The following is a 17,698-nucleotide window of genomic DNA, read 5'->3' on the forward strand; positions in this document are numbered from 1 at the left end:
ATCTGCAGTGTCCCCCGCTGAAAGTCAACAACATTCCACCAGCTATGCTGCAGTCACTGGGATCGCACTGCATGGCATCAGTAGGATAGGCAAAGGCACACAAAACGTACTCATTAAGAGAATGTATACAGGTGATAAGTTGATTTCTTGATGTCACATTAGATTATACAGGTGGATTGTGTACAGGTGGATTTGAAAGTTTGCTTTGTGCTGGCTTTTATATCAGCATCCTGGCCAAGAGAATGTTGTGATGTTCAATAACAGATGGTAAGGTGTGGGACTAATGCTGAAAGGGGAATTGGGGTTGTGGTCACTGGGACCGCAGACGGACAATTCCATCCTGGATATCTCGGCCACAAAGGGGCTGTCGGGATACATCCTTCCATCTGATTCCTTCTCTTCAGCCTACTCCTCTTCTGTGTCTTCCTCTTCCAGCTGTAAGCGGATGTTGTAAATGTGAAATGACAGCGTAAAATCTAGAAAACACTCAGCAGGTCAGGCAGCATCTCGACCTGAGACGTGATCTCTGCTTTTCTCTCCACGAATGTTGCCTGACTCGCTGAGTATTTGCAGCATGTTCTGTTTTCTCAAAGGCCTTAATTTACCATCCCATCCCTTGCAAGCATCCAGTAGCACTCCTCACACACTTAAAAAAAAGAAGCTTTTTACATCTATTGCAGTAAGCCCACCAGTCCAAAACCTTAAATCCAACTTACCTGAAAATGTGCTTGTCCCTTTAAGAGGTGCAGACATCATCACTGTCAGACTGCTTGACAGTGAATTCAGCGCTAGGGTCGAAGTTCATACTTGTGATGTAAAATCGGTGTTGCACGCCGATTTACATCACAACGCCGGCATTTTCTCAAGCATGGTGCTGCCGGTTAACAGCAGCACAAAGGTAAGCATGAACACGCCAGCCGCCGCGGGAACCGCCAACAGCTGGCGAAAGAATGGCAGCCGCCATTTTACCAGCATTTAATGGCATTAAGGAGTGGCGCTAAGGCCATGAATTTCCAGCCCACAATTCCTTGTTGAGGTTCAGGTAGCAGTATTGCTCCCTGACAATCCTGAGTGAATATGGCCTCCTGTTGAGATCACTTCCCACCCTCCATCTCCTCTCTCTTCCAGCAGTTTGTCCTGCTCTGTCACCTCTTCTCATTCTCCCTGGTCATACTATAGGCTAAGTGGAAAGCCTACTACTTACACCCATGTCTGGGAGCAAGTGGTCTGTGAAGAAGCTTCAAAGTCAGGGCAAGTCCTTCAGCACTTGCCACACCACTCCCTGTAGTCTTCAACATCTTTTTAAAGAACTCTAGAAACCACCAAACACTTCTATGCAGCAAGGGTCAGTAGAAATTAATCAGCAACGAACCTGTAAGTAACATAAGAAATAGGAGCAGGAGTAGGCCATATGGCCCCTCGAGCCTGCTCCACCATTTAATACGATCATGGCTGATCTGATCATGGACTCAGCTTCACTTCCCTATCTGCTCCCCATAACCCCTTATTCCCTTCTCAGTTAAGAAACTGTCTATCTCTTTCTTAAATTTATTCAACGTCCGAGCTTCCACAGCTCTCTGAGGCAGCGAACTCCACAGATTTACAACCCTCTGAGAGAAAAAAATTTCTCCTCATCTCAGTTTTAAATAAGCGCCCCCTTATTCTAAGATTATGCCCCCCAGTTCTAGTCTCCCCCATCAGTGGAAACATCCTCTCTGCATCCACCTTGTCAAGCCCCCTCATAATCTTAAATGTTTCGATAAGATAACCTCTCATTGGCCCCAAGTTTCGTGCCGTGGCGAAAACGGCGCACCTCCGAGCTGGGCGCCTGTTTTTCGCGCCGAAAACTGCACCTAAAAAAAAGTCCGATATTCTCGAGTTCCTTGGAGCTCGATGTCTGCTTGGCGCGGCGCGCTTATCGCAGCAGGGGGTGGAGCCTAACACTCGCGCCGATTTTCTAAGTAGCAGGGGCGGGTACAATTTAAATTAGCCTTCGAGGTGCCGGCAACCCTGCGCGTGCGCGTTGGAGCGTGCGCGCAGTCTCACACAAACATTGGCACTCGGCCATTTTTTAAAATACTGCAGAAAAAGTGAAGATTTGTTTCTTGGACCCCTGCAAAGGCTTGTAATTTAATTTTTTTTGATATTTCTGTGTGTGAGGGAGTGCTTTTAGCAGCATTGCTGAATAAATCACCTGCTGAAATCAGTGAGTTCAGCTTTTCACTGCTAAACTTGCAGAACCGGTGCTGCATTGGTGCATGCAAAGTAAGGACTGTGTGTTTGGAGAAATAAGAGTGCCAATTCAGCTTTGCAATAATACGTGGTGTTGACAATGCAGCACCCATTCTGCAAATTTAAATATAAAACTGTCGCTGTAGCTGCCTCTCCCTGTCCAAATGGCCTCAGACCCCTCACAGCTCGAAAGCTGCTGCTGTTTCTTCAGCTGCCGGCCAGCCACTGATGCCGCTGATATCCTATGGCTGAATGGCCTCATGCCCGTCCGCTGCTGCTTCTTTGGCTGCCGGCCAGCCACTGACGCCGCCCCTAAAGCGTGGCCGAATGGCCTCAAGAACCTTAATGAGCTGCGTGTGTCCTGCGTTGATTCTTCGGCTGCCGGCCAGCCACTGACACCGCTGCTATCTCATGGCCGAATGGCCTCACATCGGTCTGCTGATTCTTCGGCTGCCGGCCAGCCACTGACGCCGCTGATATCTCATGGCCGAATGGCCTCGGGTCCGTCCGGTGCTGCTTCTTCGCGGCCAGCCAAGAAGAGAATGAAGGCCTGCCTCAAGCACTGCAGCTCAGCTCGAAGCTTGCTGCCGCTGCCGTCAAGACACTGACGCCACACCGCTGCCTGTCTCCAACATGAAAGGCCTGCCTGAAGCACTTTCACACAGGTAGGAACATGGTTTATTTAAACATTTTCTTTGCTTATACATTTTTATTCAGGTTGGATTTATTTGTATAATATTTGTATAAGTATAACTAAGGATTGATTGTAGAATTTAATGACTTCCCTTCCCCCCCCTCCCCCCCCACCTCGTTCCCCACGCCTAATTTGTAACCTATGCCTGATTTTCTAAAGTGTAGACAAGGTTTTTTCGAGCGTACAAAAATCTTCACTTACTCCATTCTAAGTTAGTTTGGACTAAGTTTTCACTCACGAAACTTTGAAATCAGGCGTAAGTGGCTGGACACGCCCCTTTTGAAAAAAAATTCAGTTCCAAAGTGAAACTGTTCTACCTGACTAGAACTGGAGCAAACTAAATGTGGAGAATTCCGATTTCTAAGATACTCCGTTCTGCACCAGTTGCTCCTAAAAATCAGGAGCAAATTATGTAGAAACTTGGGGCCATTCTTCCTAATTCCAATGAGTAGAGGCCCAACCTACTCAACCTTTCCTCATAAGTCAACCCCCTTATCTCCAGAATCAACCTAGTGAACCCTCTCTGAACTGCCTCCAAAGCAAGTATATCCTTTCGTAAATATTGAAACCAAAACTGCACGCAGTATTCCAGGTGTGGTCTCACCAATATCTTGTATAACTGTAGCAAGACTTCCCTGCTTTTATACTCCATCCCCTTTGCAAAAAGGCTAAGATCCCATTGGCCTTCCTGATCACTTGCTATACCTGCATACTATCCTTTTGTGTTTCATGCACAAGTACTCCCAGGTCCCGCTGTACTGTAGCACTTTGCAATCTTTCTCCATTTAAGTAACAACTTGCTCTTTACATAGTTGATGATGCCTTTAAATAGCGCTGGTGGGGGGGAGGGTGGGGGGGTTCTTCCTGCTGCTGAATGCATGTTCAGCTGTGTTAGCCATTTTGGAGCCAAAGCAGCAGGTGCTAAAGAGTCCAATTTGACGGCCATTGAATTGTAGAATAAAATAGCACAAAACTATTTATCCAGTTCCCTTTCGAAAGTTAAGTGTGAAATCTGCTTCTGTCACCCTTTCAGCAGTGCATTCCAGATCATCACCACTCATTGTGTACATTTAAAAACAAAATGAGCATCTTGTTTTGAAATTGTCTCACGGCCTTCACCGCTGGAAGCTGTGTTCAAATTCAGTCCAGACTGATGAGATGAAACTCGCCTCTGTGTCTGTTAACTGAAAGGATCCGATGTAAAATGAGTTTGTGTGGGCAAGGAACCTATAGCAAAAAAGCGGCCCTTAACTTGGCATCAATATCAAAGTGGGTTCGGAGTAGATGCTTCCAACATTGGCACTAAGCTGTGAGATTTGAGGATGAGGAGAGGGAGATTCACTTGGCATCTAACTGCTTTGTCGAAGAATGATTGCTTCAGATGCTGCATGACTGAAATGGAGAGTGTTCCATTCATGCAGATTGACATTTCTCACCTCAATGAGCCCAAACTTCAGACCAAAAAAGTATTAATAAAAGGAATGCTTGGTGTTATTGAGGCTGCTTAGTGACCGGTGGAGGTGACAGCAGCCGGCTTTGATGACTCAGTTTTAGGTCCGCCATGCGGCCACTGGGGAAAGTTTGGACTCGGCAGATAATCAGTGACATGATGGTATTGCTCATTCCTGTTTACAAAACTAAATTGTCATGTATCTTACATTATTATATATAACTGTATCCTAACATACTATACATGACTGAAATAAGATATGACCTGTAACCACCAGCATACCTTACCACCAGGGGTGCACTTGCAAGAGACAGGTATATAAGGACAGGTCTCACGCAAGTGCAGCATGCCAGAGCTGTGAAATAAAGATGCAGGTCCAGAGTGACCTTGACTTCACTACATGCCTCATGTGAATCTGTACTGAGGGGACAGGACTTTACAGTGGCGACGAGTTACGGGATTACAGAATCCACAGAATGGCGAACATCGGATCAGATGAAAAGTACAATGCGGGAGACAATTGGGAGGACTTTATAGAAAGGCTCCAGCAAAGCTTTGTAATCAAAGACTGGTTAGGTGACGATAAGGCAGACAAGAGAAGAGCCCATCTCTTGACCCAGCTGTGGCTCGAAAACATATGAAGGATCTGTTGGCACCTGAGAAACCAGCAAGCAAGTCGTTTGAAGAATTGAGCACACCGGTACGAGACCACCTGAATTCAGCGAGCAGCCTACACATGGCCAGACACAGGTTCTACAACTACAGACGCTGTGTGGGTCAGAGCATACCCGACTTCGTGGCGGAACTTCGGAGGTTGGCTAGTTTATGTGAGTTCTCCAATGAACTGAGGAGAGAAATGCTGAGACTTTTTCATTGAAGAAATAGGCCACAGAGGCATATTCCGAAAGATCATAGATACCAAGAACCTGACCTTAGAGGCAGCAGCACTGGTTGCACAGACATTCTTGGTAGGGGAAGAAGAAACGAGGTTGATTTACAATGCAGGTACGACAACTAACAAAATATTGGAACAAGAAGTTCACAGCACGAAACAAGCTGCTATCCCCACACACAGACAAAACCAGGAGAACATGTTCTCGATAGCAAGCAGAAGCCATCAAGGGCCACAGGAACGGCCGTTCACACCTCATCAACCCACAATGCGAGCAATCAACTACAAACTGAGAGAAGCTCAAGAGAGATCAGCCAGATGCAGCTCATTCTTTGGAAACTCTTTGAACAATGGAACAGGTCTGTGCTGGAGGTGTGGGGGTGGACACTCATCAAGGGGATGTCGATTGCAGCAGGCTGTTTGCAGAAATTGTGAATATACAGGGCATTTGGCACGCATGTGCAAAAAAACGGCAGCTGGGCTGGTATACGAATTGGATGGGTCGAAAAGCGGACCAGAAGATGGTGGGGACAGCACCCTGGACACCGGTGTACAGCGGGTCAACACGATCAATGGCCGCTGCTCCTACAACAGGACGCCTCCTATATTGATGAGGGTCCTACTCAATGGGATATCTGTCAACATGGAGCTGGATACGGGAGCAAGTCAATCTCTCATGGGCGCTCAACAATTTGAACAACTGTGGCCGCATAAAAGAGACAGACCAAAACTCCCAAGGGTCGACACCACACTAAGGACCTATACCAAAGAAATCGTACCAGTCCTCGGCAGCGCCATGCTCTCTGTCACTCACAAAGGGACAGTGAACTGACATCCCCTGTGGATTGTCCCCGGAGACCCCCCAGCACTGCTGGGGAGAAGCTGGCTGGCAAAACTAAACTGGAAATGGGATGATGTCCATGCCATGTCATTAGAGGAACGGACCTCCTGCTCAACAGTTATAAAATGATTTGAACATCTCTTTCAGCCAGGTGTGGGCACTTTCCAAGGGGCCAAAGTCAAAATCTACATCACACAGGATGCTAGACCGGTCCATCACAAGGCCAGAGCTGTACCCTATGTGATGAGGGAAAAGATTGAACACGAACTAGACAGGCTTCTGCGGGAAGGCATTATATCACCTGTAGAATTTAGCGACTGGGCAAGTCCCATCGTCCCAGTCATTAAGCCTGATGGATCCGTATGAATCTGTGGGGACTACAAATCTACCATAAACAGAGTCTCCCTACAGGATCAGGACCCGCTGCCCAGAGCGGAGGACTTATTTTCCACATTGGCTGGAGGTAAACTTTTCTCAAAATTAGACCTCACATCTGTGTATATGATGCAAGAATTGACCGAGGAATCCAAGCTACTCACCACCATCAACACACATCGAGGCCTTTTCATATACAATCGATGCCCATTCGGCATCAGGTCGGCAGCTGCCATATTCCAGCGCAACATGGAGAGGCTGCTCAAGTCCATCCCGGGGACGGTTGTATTTCAAGACGACATACTTATTACGGGCAGGGACACCGACTCCCATCTCCATAATTTGGAGGAAGTTCTAAAGCGGTTGGATCGGGTAGGCCTACGAGTCAAGAAATCCAAGTGCCTGTTTCTCGCACCCGAGATTGAATTTTTGAACAGAAGGATAGCCGCTGATGGAATCCGCCCAACACAGTCCAAAACAGAAGCAATTCGCCTGGCACCCAGGCCCTGGAATGTCTGAGAACTGCGCGCCTTTCTCAGGCTACTCAATTACTTTGGGAACTTTATGCAGAACTTAAGCACGCTGCTGGAGCCTCTCCACGTGCTACTCAGAAAGGGGTGCGATTGGTTTTGGGCGGACGCCCAGGAACGCGTGTTCAATGAGGCATGCAACCTTCTGTGTTCCAACAGTGTTTTGACTTTCTTTGACCCAGGTAAAAAGCTAGTTCTCACATGCGATGCGTCAGCGTATGGTGTCGGGTGCGTTTTGCAACATGTCAATAGTGCGGGCAAATTACAACCCATAACTTAGGCCTCCAGGTCACTTTCGCGGGCGGAGCGCGGGTACGGAATGGTCGAGAAGGAGGCGCTCGCATGCGTGTACAGTGTCAAAAAGATGCACCAATACCTTTTCGGGGCCAAGTTCGCGTTAGAAACCGACCACAAGCCCCTCACGTCCCTCCTATCCAAGAGCAAGGCAATAAACGGCAACGCCTCGGCGCAAATTCAACGGTGGGCACTCATGCTGGCATCCTACGACTACACAATAAGGCACAGACCATGCACAGACAACTGTGCCGACGCGCTCAGCAGGCTACCCATGGCGACCATGGAAGTATCTGACGAACAGAACTGTGAGATAGTCATGGAAATCCATGCCTTTGAGTCCACAGGTTCGCCCATGACGGCTCGCCAAATCAGAGCCTGGACGGCCAGCGACCCCACGTTATCCTTAGTAAAAAGATGTGCCCTAACCGGTGACTGGGCAGAGCCTCGCGATGCCTGCCTCGAGGAATTAAAACCCTTTCACAGGCGCATGCATGAGCTATCACTACAAGCAGACTGCCTGATGTGGGTCAGCCGAGTAGTCATGCCTCTGCGAGGCAGTGAGGCATTTGTCCGAGAGCTCCACCGCGAGCACCCGGGGATCGTTCTCATGAAGGCCATAGCCAGATCCCACGTCTGGTGGCCTGGTATTGGCGCGGACCTGGAGCTCTGCGTCCGAAGGTGCACCATTTGTTCCCAACTCAGCAATGCCCCAGGGAGGCTCCACTGAGCCCCTGGCCTACCAAACCGTAGTCACGGGTGCACGTAGACTATGCGAGCCCATTCATGGGCAAAGTATTCCTCGTAGTTGTAGATGCATTTTCAAAGTGAATCAAATGCACCATTTTAAACTCGAGCACAACCTCCACCACTGTGGAGAGCCTCGCAACCATGTTTGCAACGCACGGAATCCCTTACATATTGGTCAGTGACAATAGTCTGTGCTTCACCAGCGCAGAATTCCAAGACTTTATAATTGACCACGGCATAAATCACGTCAAGACGGCACCGTTCAAGCCGGCCTCCAATGGCCAGGCGGAGAGAGCAGTGCAAATCATTAAACAAAGCATGCTTATAATCCAAGGTCCCACGTTGCAGGGTCGCCTGTCGCGACTGCTGCTGGCATACAGATCTCGTCCGCACTCACTGACTGGGATCCCCCCCGCGCAACCTTTGATGAAAAGGACTTTAAAAACTTAATCCTCCCAGATATGCACGAAATCATTGAGGCAAAGCACCATAAGCTGACTGAGTACCATGACAGAAATTCGAGGGGGCGATGGAATGAGATAGGGGACAAAGTGTTTGTACTAAACTATGGCAGGGGTCCCAAATGGCTTGCAGGGACAGTAACGGGCAAGGAAGGAAACAGGCTACTGGTAGTACAAATGGACAATGGCAAAACCTGCCGGAGGCATGTAGACCAAGTCAAAAGCAGATTTACCAACAACACTGCGGAACCAGAGGCAGACTACAATGTGGAACTTGCACCACACCTGGTGGACAGACAGAGGGAACAACCTAAGGAAAGGGTAATCCCAACAGACAGCCCAGACGAGTCAACAACAATCACACCAATCGAAACAGACAGCCCAGGCGAGATACCAGCAACCACATCCAAAGAAAAACAGACACCAAGGCAAACAACTGAACCACAACTCAGACGCTCCACGTGAGAGCGTAGACCACCTGAGAGACTGAATCTATAAAGACAATAAGACCTTGGGGAAGGGTGATGTCATGTATCTTACATTATTATATATAACTGTATCCTAACATACTATACATGACTGTAATAAGATATGACCTGTAACCACCAGCATACCTTACCACCGGGGGTGCACTTGCAAGAGACAGGTATATAAGGGCAGGTCTCAGGCAAGTGCAGCATTCCAGAGCTGACCTTGACTTCACTACATGCCTCGTGTGAATCTGTACTGAGGGGACAGGACTTTACATAAATCTTGCAAAATATTTGTGACATTTGGTAGTTGAATTGGCAATGTCTTGTTCTAAAGAGGCGCCTTCGGTATTTGCCATTCCATTGGTGATGAACATGAAATACGATGATATAAATCAAGTTTAAAACTTTGCATGCATGACTTGTGTGAGATGTTACCATTGCCTTGTGTCTCTTCTGGTTCATTTCCTTTTGTTTAAACTGCACTCCAAATAAAAAAAAGTAATCTATGGTGATAAGGGCTTTGAGATGATGCGATCAGGAGCTATACAAGTGAAAATCTGTCTTTCCCTTCCTATTTCCCACACAGCAATATAAAATGCTTGTGGAAAGACTTCTTCATAAAGATGGTGCCTCTTCAGCGGGCTGTATCTTACCTCAGTAACTTGACGTCAAAGACTGTCTCCACATCATGCAGTACTGATGGAAGGTATTTCAAAGAAGCAACCTGGGATCAGGAAAAAATAAAAATGAATTAGTGAAGCTGTACTAACCTGCAGTCCACATACATCAATCGTCTTCACAGCCTGAGCTCTGATGGGTTGACGCTAACTTGTATATTGAAGCCTTCACTGTTTCGTCTGATTCTGAAGCATTATTTAAACCTCTGCCAGCTTGTTCTGTTCTGCTTGCAAGGTTATTACCCACCCTTGCTATATTTCAAACGTGCTCACCATTTTAATGCAGGACTGAGCAGCTCGAGCAGAATTGTTGTTCCCGATTCCCCTTGGATGCCAGTTTTACGCAAACTGATTTTACTTCAGAAGGAATGTTTGAGGGTGACAGCTTGATGGATCCTCATTCATTGACTTATCACAGACTGAAGGCTCTGCTCGGACTTTGCATTCACTGCGCCTCTTGATTTGCTCTTCCGCAGCTCTGATCAGAAAGCTTTTTTCACTGCGTTTGTGACTTTTTAATGTAAAATTGCAATACTTGGGGGCCAAATTATGCTATTTGGGTTGTCTACAGATTGAAGGGATATTCCTCTGCATTACATTACACTAGTTAGCATCGAAGGAGGCCATTCAGCCCATCATGTCTGTGCCAGCCGAAAGAGTTATCCACCTAATCCCACTTTCCAGCAATTGGTCCGTAGCCTTCAGGTTATGGCACTTCAACTGCAATGTAATGAGGGTTTCTTCCTCTACCACCCTTTCAGGCAGTATACTCCAGATCCCCACAACCCTCTGAGTAAAAATAATTCTCCTCAACTTTCCTCCAATCCTTCTACCAATTACTTTAAATCTATGACCCTGCTTATTGACCTCTCTGCTAGGGGAAATAAGTCCTTTCTATCCATTCTATCCAGGCCTCTCGTAAATTTATATACCTCAATTAAATCTCCCCTCAGCCTCTTCTGTTCCAAAGAAAACAACCCCAGCCTATCCAATCTTTCAATCTTTCCTCATAGCTAAAATTCTCAGTCCAGGCAACATCCTCCTCTGTATCCTCTCTAGTGCAATCAGATCTTTCCTGTAATATGACCAGAACGGTACACAGTCATCAGCATATCATCATAGGAAGTCCCTCAGAATCGAGGAAGACTTGCTTCCACTCTTAGAACGAATTCTTAGGTGGCTGAACAGTTCAATACGAGAGCCACAGTCCCTGTCACAGGTGGGACAGATAGTCGCTAAGGATAAGGGAGGGTGGGACAGATTTGCAGCACACTCTTTCCGTTGCCTGCGCTTGATTTCTGCATGCTCTTGGCGATGAGACTCGAGGTGCTCAGTGCCCTCCCGGATGCATTTCCTCCACTTAGGGCAGTCTTTGGCCAGGACGCCCATGTATCGTTGGGGATGTTGCACTTTATCAGGGAGGCTTTATCAGGGAGACAAAAGTCCTCCACCAGCCTGTCCTCTCCACACAGCACTGCTCCCAGTCATCAAGATCCATGGCGCGGCCCTGGACAACGTGAACCATTTTCCATATCACGGGAGCCTCTTATCAACAAGAGCAGACATTGATGAAGAGATTCAACACTGGCTCCAGTGCGCCAGCGCAGTCTTCGGCCGCCTGAGGAAAAGAGTGTTCAAAGACCAGTCCCTCAAATCTACCACCAAGCTCATGGTCTCCAGGGCTGTAGTAATACCCGCCCTCCTGTATGGCTCAGAGACATGGACCATGTACAGTAGACACCTCAAGTTGCTAGAGAAATACCATAAACAATGTCTCCGCAAGATCCTACAAATCCCTTGGAGGACAGACGCACCAACATTAGCATCCTCGGCCAGGCCAACATCCCCAGTATTGAAGCACTGACCACACTTGATCAGCTCCGCTGGGCAGGCCACATTGTCCGCATGCCAGACACGAAACTCCCAAAGCAAGCGCTCTATTCGGAACTCCTTCACGGCAAGTGAGCCAAAGGTGGGCAGAGAAAACCTTACAAGGACACCCTCAAAGCCTCCCTGATAACGTGTATACAGTACTCTAGCTCTAGATGAGAATGGTTTTTATTGCAGTGAGTTGTTATAATCTGGAATGCACTGCCTGAAAGGGTGATGGAAACAGATTCAATAGTAACTTTCAAAAGACAATTGGATATATACTTGAAAAGGAATAAATTACAGGACTATGAGGAAAGAGCAGGTGGTTAGAACTATTTGGATAACTCTTTCAGAGAGCCGGCACAGGCATGATGGGCCATATGGCCTCCTTCTGTGCTGTTTCTGTGATTCTATGATAATTGGCATAGACTTGTTTCTATCCCTATGGATTATTGCGAAGTGAATACGTCCTATTGTCCAGCAACCTCTTCCATCATCTTATTGCACAAGCTCTATATAGATAACCCAGTTCCAACTGTCATCTGTACATTGGCCATCTGACCTGCAGAAGAATTGTGGTCACTTCTTGATTTTTCATCAGGTTGTTGATGGATTCAAACAGTTTTTTCAATGATTCTTCAAACTCGGTCTGTTCCTTCTCTTCATACAGTCTAGGACAAAGAGAAAGGGTTTTGTATTTGGGGGACAAAAATAAATTTTTAAAGCATCGACTGTATTGGTGTATATAAGATGTAATCTTCATTAACACGAGAATTTGTACATGTTTATAGGAAGGCAGGGCATCTCTGGAAAAGGAGGTGCAAGGCCTGTTGTAGGCTCAGACTACATTAACGCAGACATACATTTTTGTATTCATTGTTGGATATTTGCTTTTAATATATTCTACCGGCCTCTAGCTGAAGGGTCTGATGGGGCAGTGAGGCTATCTCCACACCCTCTGCCAAAGCCATTCTAAACCTCGTCAGTTGAAGGGTGTTGGTGTGGCTGGAATACATGGGCACTTTCCCCCCTTTATTTCTATGTACCTTGCCTCTCTTCAAGTCTGAGGACCCAACTCATTGACAACTCAACATCTAAGAGTGGACCAAATGTGAATTCCAACTGAAGCTGGTATTCCTCGGACTGCTTTTCTTTGCAAGTTGGAAATTAAAGTGGAGGACCAAGACCCATAGAGCAAGATGCCAAATGTTTAAAAAGAGATGGGAAGGTTAAGGTCAAAGAGAAGGAGCAGTACAGTGACATCAATCTTGGGTTTTGAAGCTTGTAATCAGAGCAGTAAGAAATTCCATGGTTTAGGGATCTGGGGAAGGGGGGATGGGGGGAATTGGGCTTGAGCAAGAGGTGGTATGATGAATACTGAATTTAATACAGTGAGAATTCAATGAGGAAGAGGAGTGCATAGGTTTAATATTTAGAATTTCAAATAAACAAAAGAGCCACATTGAGAGGTGCAATTGCCTTGTAACAGTGATTGAAAATATGGAAATGTTGTGGAAGAAAGAGAAATGTTTGCATGCATATAGAATTGTGGAATTTTGGCACGGAGCTGGTTCTTTGAAAGAAATTTCCACTTTGTCCCATTCCCCTGTTTCTTCTCTTTTTCAAATATTTACCCACTTTTCTTTTAAAAACCATAATGGATTCTGCTTTGCTAAGGCATTCTGTCCTAACCTCCTTCTGCCTAAAACAAAATCTTATCCTCTTTCATTGTTTCTTTCCCAATTCTCTTTTTTCTCCCTCTCTGCTATATTGATCAAAAAGCCTCCAAAACAGCACCTTATCAAAGGACATTTAAAAAGTCCATATACACACATTCCACTGCATTTCTTTTATCAGTACATTCTGTTACTTCCTCAACGAACTTTTACACTTATTCGACATAATTTGCCTTTTAAATGCCCACGACGACTGTCCTCAGTTAACACATGCTCTAGGTTTGTATTGATTTTAATCTGTATCACTGCCTCTAGAAAATAACCCACTAATAATATTAGTCTCACTGGTGTACAATTACCTGATTTATTGCTTTATTCCCCTTTTTGAACAGATATGTTACAATGGTCACCCTCTTACGTAACTTCTATATCTAAGAAGAACTTTAATAAATAAAAGGACCCATATTTATATAGCACCTTTCACGACCTCAGAACATCCCAAAGCGCTTTACAGCCTATGAAGTACTTTTGAAGTCTAGTCACTGTTTTAATGTAGGAAAATACGGAAGCCAGTTTATGCACAGCGAGGTCCCAAAAACAGCAACAAAATGCATTAACCGATAATCTGTTTTAATGATGTTGGTTGAGGAATAAGTATTGCAAGGACACCAGAAAAATTCTCCTGCTCTTTGAAAAAGTGCCGTGCGACCTTTTACATCCACCTGAGAGGGCAGACGGGACCTCAGTATAACATCTCATCAGAAATACAGCATCTCCAACAGTGCTGCACTCTCTCAGAACTGCACTGAAGTGTCAGCCTAGATTATATGCTCAAGTCTCTGGAATGGGACTCCAGCCCACAACCTTCTGACTTTGAGGCAAGAGTGGTACCACTGATAGGAAAGGAATGGATTTGGGAGAGGTAAATGAGCCATGATCGAAAAGGAAGCATTCTCGGGAGGTTTTTGTCGGCAAAGGAAGTAGTAAATCAGACCGGTTTTGGAAGAGAGTTCCAGAAACAGAAAACATTGAAATCAATCTCTTGAGATTGGAATAGTTAACAGGGTTTTCTTCTCTTAATGAAAATCTGCTTTTTCAGCCTGACTCGAATGCACTTCCATTAATGCATTATTTAAAGCATATTAGTTTTCTGTCTTTCAGAACGGACGTTAAACCAAGGTTCTGTCTGCCTCTTCCAGTGGATCACTCGACACTAATGATCCCACATCAATATTCAATTAACAGCAGGGATTTCTGCTCATGTCTTAGCCAACATTCTGAATTCAACCAACATCAAAAACAGATTAATTGGCCATTCATCCCACTTGCTGTTTGTGAGATCTTGCTGTGTTTACCCACATAACAAGTGACTGCAGTTCCAAAAAAAAATGCTTTGGGATGTTGTGTGAGATATAAGAAGATTCTATGTCAATACAAATTATTTTTATAGAAGTAGCTTTTGGAATAGCAGGGTCACATGGTGACAGGTATCATGTTTCATTAGTTGTTTTAATGTTCTAAACTGGTTCTTTTTTTTTCATTATCCTCACTAACGAATGATTTGCATTGATACAGAATCTTGTACCGTCTCTCAGAGACATCTCAACACAGTTCAGGGCCGAAATTTCCCCAAACGGGATGCAGATACCGATTTGTAAGTGTTCTGTCTGCCCCATCCTGGCAGTCGGCCGACAATAAAAAATAATGTGGAGTCGCCGGCAGCGCGACCTCCCCTTTAAGGCCGGTCGCGCCGCCCAGCCACAGGCAGCTCCTTGCTGGGGAAAACTGTCAGTGGCACCGACCAGCGGCGATACTGCTCCCGCGGGAGTCAGAGAAGGGGTCCCTGCCGGTCGGTAAGGGGTCAGCGCGTGCCCAACGCAGCGCAGAAACCCATTCCCGCCGCTTCCGGTCTGGGGACAATTTCGGTTGGGTCAGTACCAAAATTCTCTGAACTCTGGGGAGGTACCAGCGGATTGGAAAGCAGCTAATGTAACGCCTCTGTTTAAAAAAGGGGGCAGACAAAAGGCAGGTAACTATAGGCCGGCTAGTTTAACATCTGAAGTGGGGAAAATGCTTGAAGCTATCATTAAGGAAGAAATAGCGGGACATCTTGATAGGAATAGTGCAATCAAGCAGACGCAACATGGATTCATGAAGAGGAAATCATGTTTAACTAATTTACTGGAATTCTTTGAGGATATAACGAGCATGGTGGATAGAGTTGTACCGATAGATGTGGTGTATTTAGATTTCCGAAAGGCATTCGATAACGTGCCGCACAAAAGGTTACTGCAGAAGATAAAGGTACGCGGAGTCAGAGGAAATGTATTAGCATGGATCGAAAATTCGCTGGCTAACAGAAAGCAGAGAGTCGGGATAAATGGGTCCTTTTCGGGTTGGAAATCGGTGGTTAGTGGTGTGCCAGAGGGATCGGTGCTGGGACCACAACTCTTTACAATATACATAGATGACCTGGAAGAGGGGAAAGAGTGTAGTGTAACAAAATTTGCAGATGACACAAAGATTAGTGGGAAAGCGGGTTGTGTAGAGGACACAGCTAGGCTACAAAGAGATTTAGATAGTTTAAGCGAATGAGTTAAGGTTTGGCAGATGGAATACAATGTCGGAAAATGTGAGGTCATCCACCTTGGAAAAAAAAACAGTAAAAGGGAATATTATTTGAATGGGGAGAAATTACAACATGCTGCGGTGCAGAGGGACCTGGGGGTCCTTTGTGCATAAATCCCAAAAAGTTAGTTTGCAGGTGCAGCAGGTAATCAGGAAGGTGAATGGAATGTTGGTCTTCATTGCAAGAAGGATGGAGTACAAAAGCAGGGAGGTCCTGCTGCAACTGTACAGGGTATTGGTGAGGCCGCACCTGGAGTACTGCGTGCAGTTTTGGTCACCTTACTTAAGGAAAGATATACTAGCTTTGGAGGGGGTACAGAGATGATTCACTAGGCTGATTCCGGAGATGAGAGGGTTACCTTATGATGATAGATTGAGTAGACTGGGTCTTTACTCGTTGAAGTTCAGAAGGATGAGGGGTGATCTTATAGAAACATTTAAAATAATGAAAGGGATAGACAAGATAGAGGCAGAGAGGTTGTTTCCACTGGTCGGGGAGACTAGAACTAGGGGGCACAGCCTCAAAATACGGGGGAGCCAATTTAAAACCGAGATGAGAAGGAATTTCTTCTCCCAGAAGGTTGTGAATCTGTGGAATTCTCTGTCCAAGGAAGCAGTTGAGGCTCGCTCATTGAATGTATTCAAATCACAGATAGATAGATTTTTAACCAATAAGGGAATTAAGGGTTGTGGGGAGCGGGTGGGTAAGTGGAGCTAAGTCCACGGCCAGATCAGCCATGGTCTTTTTGAATGGCGGAGCAGGCTTGAGGGGCTAGATGGCCTACTCCTGTTCCTAATTCTTATTATGTTCTTATAATCGTATAATTATAATAGTATAGTATTAGGCAGTCCCTCGTATCGAGGATGACCCGCTTCCACACCAAAAAGGATGAGTTCACAGGTGTTTCAATGAGGGACCTGACATTCTGGGTGCCAAACTATAATTTGAAGAGTGGAAGGCGGCCGTTGCACATCATAATAATGGGACCTCCAATTTACGGAGTTCCCATTATTATGAATGAGAGCATACTTTACCTTGATTGGCTGACAAGAGTCATGTGACTGCAACTCCAGCCCTGCGCATGTCCTAACATGCACACGCTGCGATGCGCAGTCAGTGGAGGCCTCAGGACCGGGAATTCGCGTGGGCGCAGCAGCTTCAGATAGCTGCGCATCTCTTTTGTAGAATCCATTCGAAGGCCCGTGGGAAGGAGAAACTGGGATTTTCGAGCCATCAAATAAATACCTTCCTTTAAACAAGCCGTCTGATTAAGGTGATGAAAAGATGATCAATTTATAAAAGAAGTAAAACCATATCTGGAACTTACTGTGCAAATAACGATCGGGACCTCACTATGAACTTGAAGATGTACTCGAGTGCTTTCAAAGTCCGTAAGATTGGGTCACACGGCTTGCCTGCGCAACAAAGATCCAGGTAGTTTTTCAAGACTGTCATCAATTTTCTAGAATAAGATTCATGGAACAAAATAAAGAAGACACGTTAAAAAGAATTGTACACTTGTTGACAATTTGATTTATATGTATGTGTGATACTGATCTTTTTTTCAACTGTAATATTTAATGTTGAAATAACTATAGATGTATTGAAATACATTTAGAGCATTTTAAGATTCAGCACTTAACATGTCCAGCAACTGAAAAAGCAGAAAAACCAGAGCAAATAAGATGCTGAATTATATAAATAAAGAATTCTATTTATATAGCGCCTTTTACGACCATCGGGACATTCCAAAGCATAATGTAGGAAACACAACTGCCAATTTGAGCCCCACAAACAGCAATGTGATAATGACCAGATAATCTGTTTTTAATGGTGTTGATTGAGGGATTAA

At 45.6% G+C, this 17,698-nt stretch overlaps 1 protein-coding gene across 3 annotated transcripts in view; it reads right to left on the reverse strand.

The window, feature by feature from the left end:
- Window positions 1-17,698, reverse strand: part of LOC139263058 (dedicator of cytokinesis protein 2-like) — a 770,661-nt gene that overhangs the window by 547,324 nt on the left and 205,639 nt on the right. For all 3 annotated transcript variants that reach the window (XR_011593033.1, XM_070878576.1, XM_070878575.1), the window contains exons 22-24: window positions 17,174-17,308; window positions 12,104-12,212; window positions 9,646-9,716 (exon numbers count right to left, since the gene is read on the reverse strand). Coding sequence is in view for 2 of the 3 variants with exons in the window: in XM_070878576.1 (XP_070734677.1) it covers window positions 9,646-9,716; window positions 12,104-12,212; window positions 17,174-17,308 (315 nt within the window). In the remaining variant the exon portion in view is untranslated. The remainder of the gene's footprint in view (window positions 1-9,645; window positions 9,717-12,103; window positions 12,213-17,173; window positions 17,309-17,698) is intronic.

Source organism: Pristiophorus japonicus, chromosome 4, assembly GCF_044704955.1.
Source record: "Pristiophorus japonicus isolate sPriJap1 chromosome 4, sPriJap1.hap1, whole genome shotgun sequence".
Lineage (NCBI taxonomy): Eukaryota > Metazoa > Chordata > Chondrichthyes > Pristiophoridae > Pristiophorus > Pristiophorus japonicus.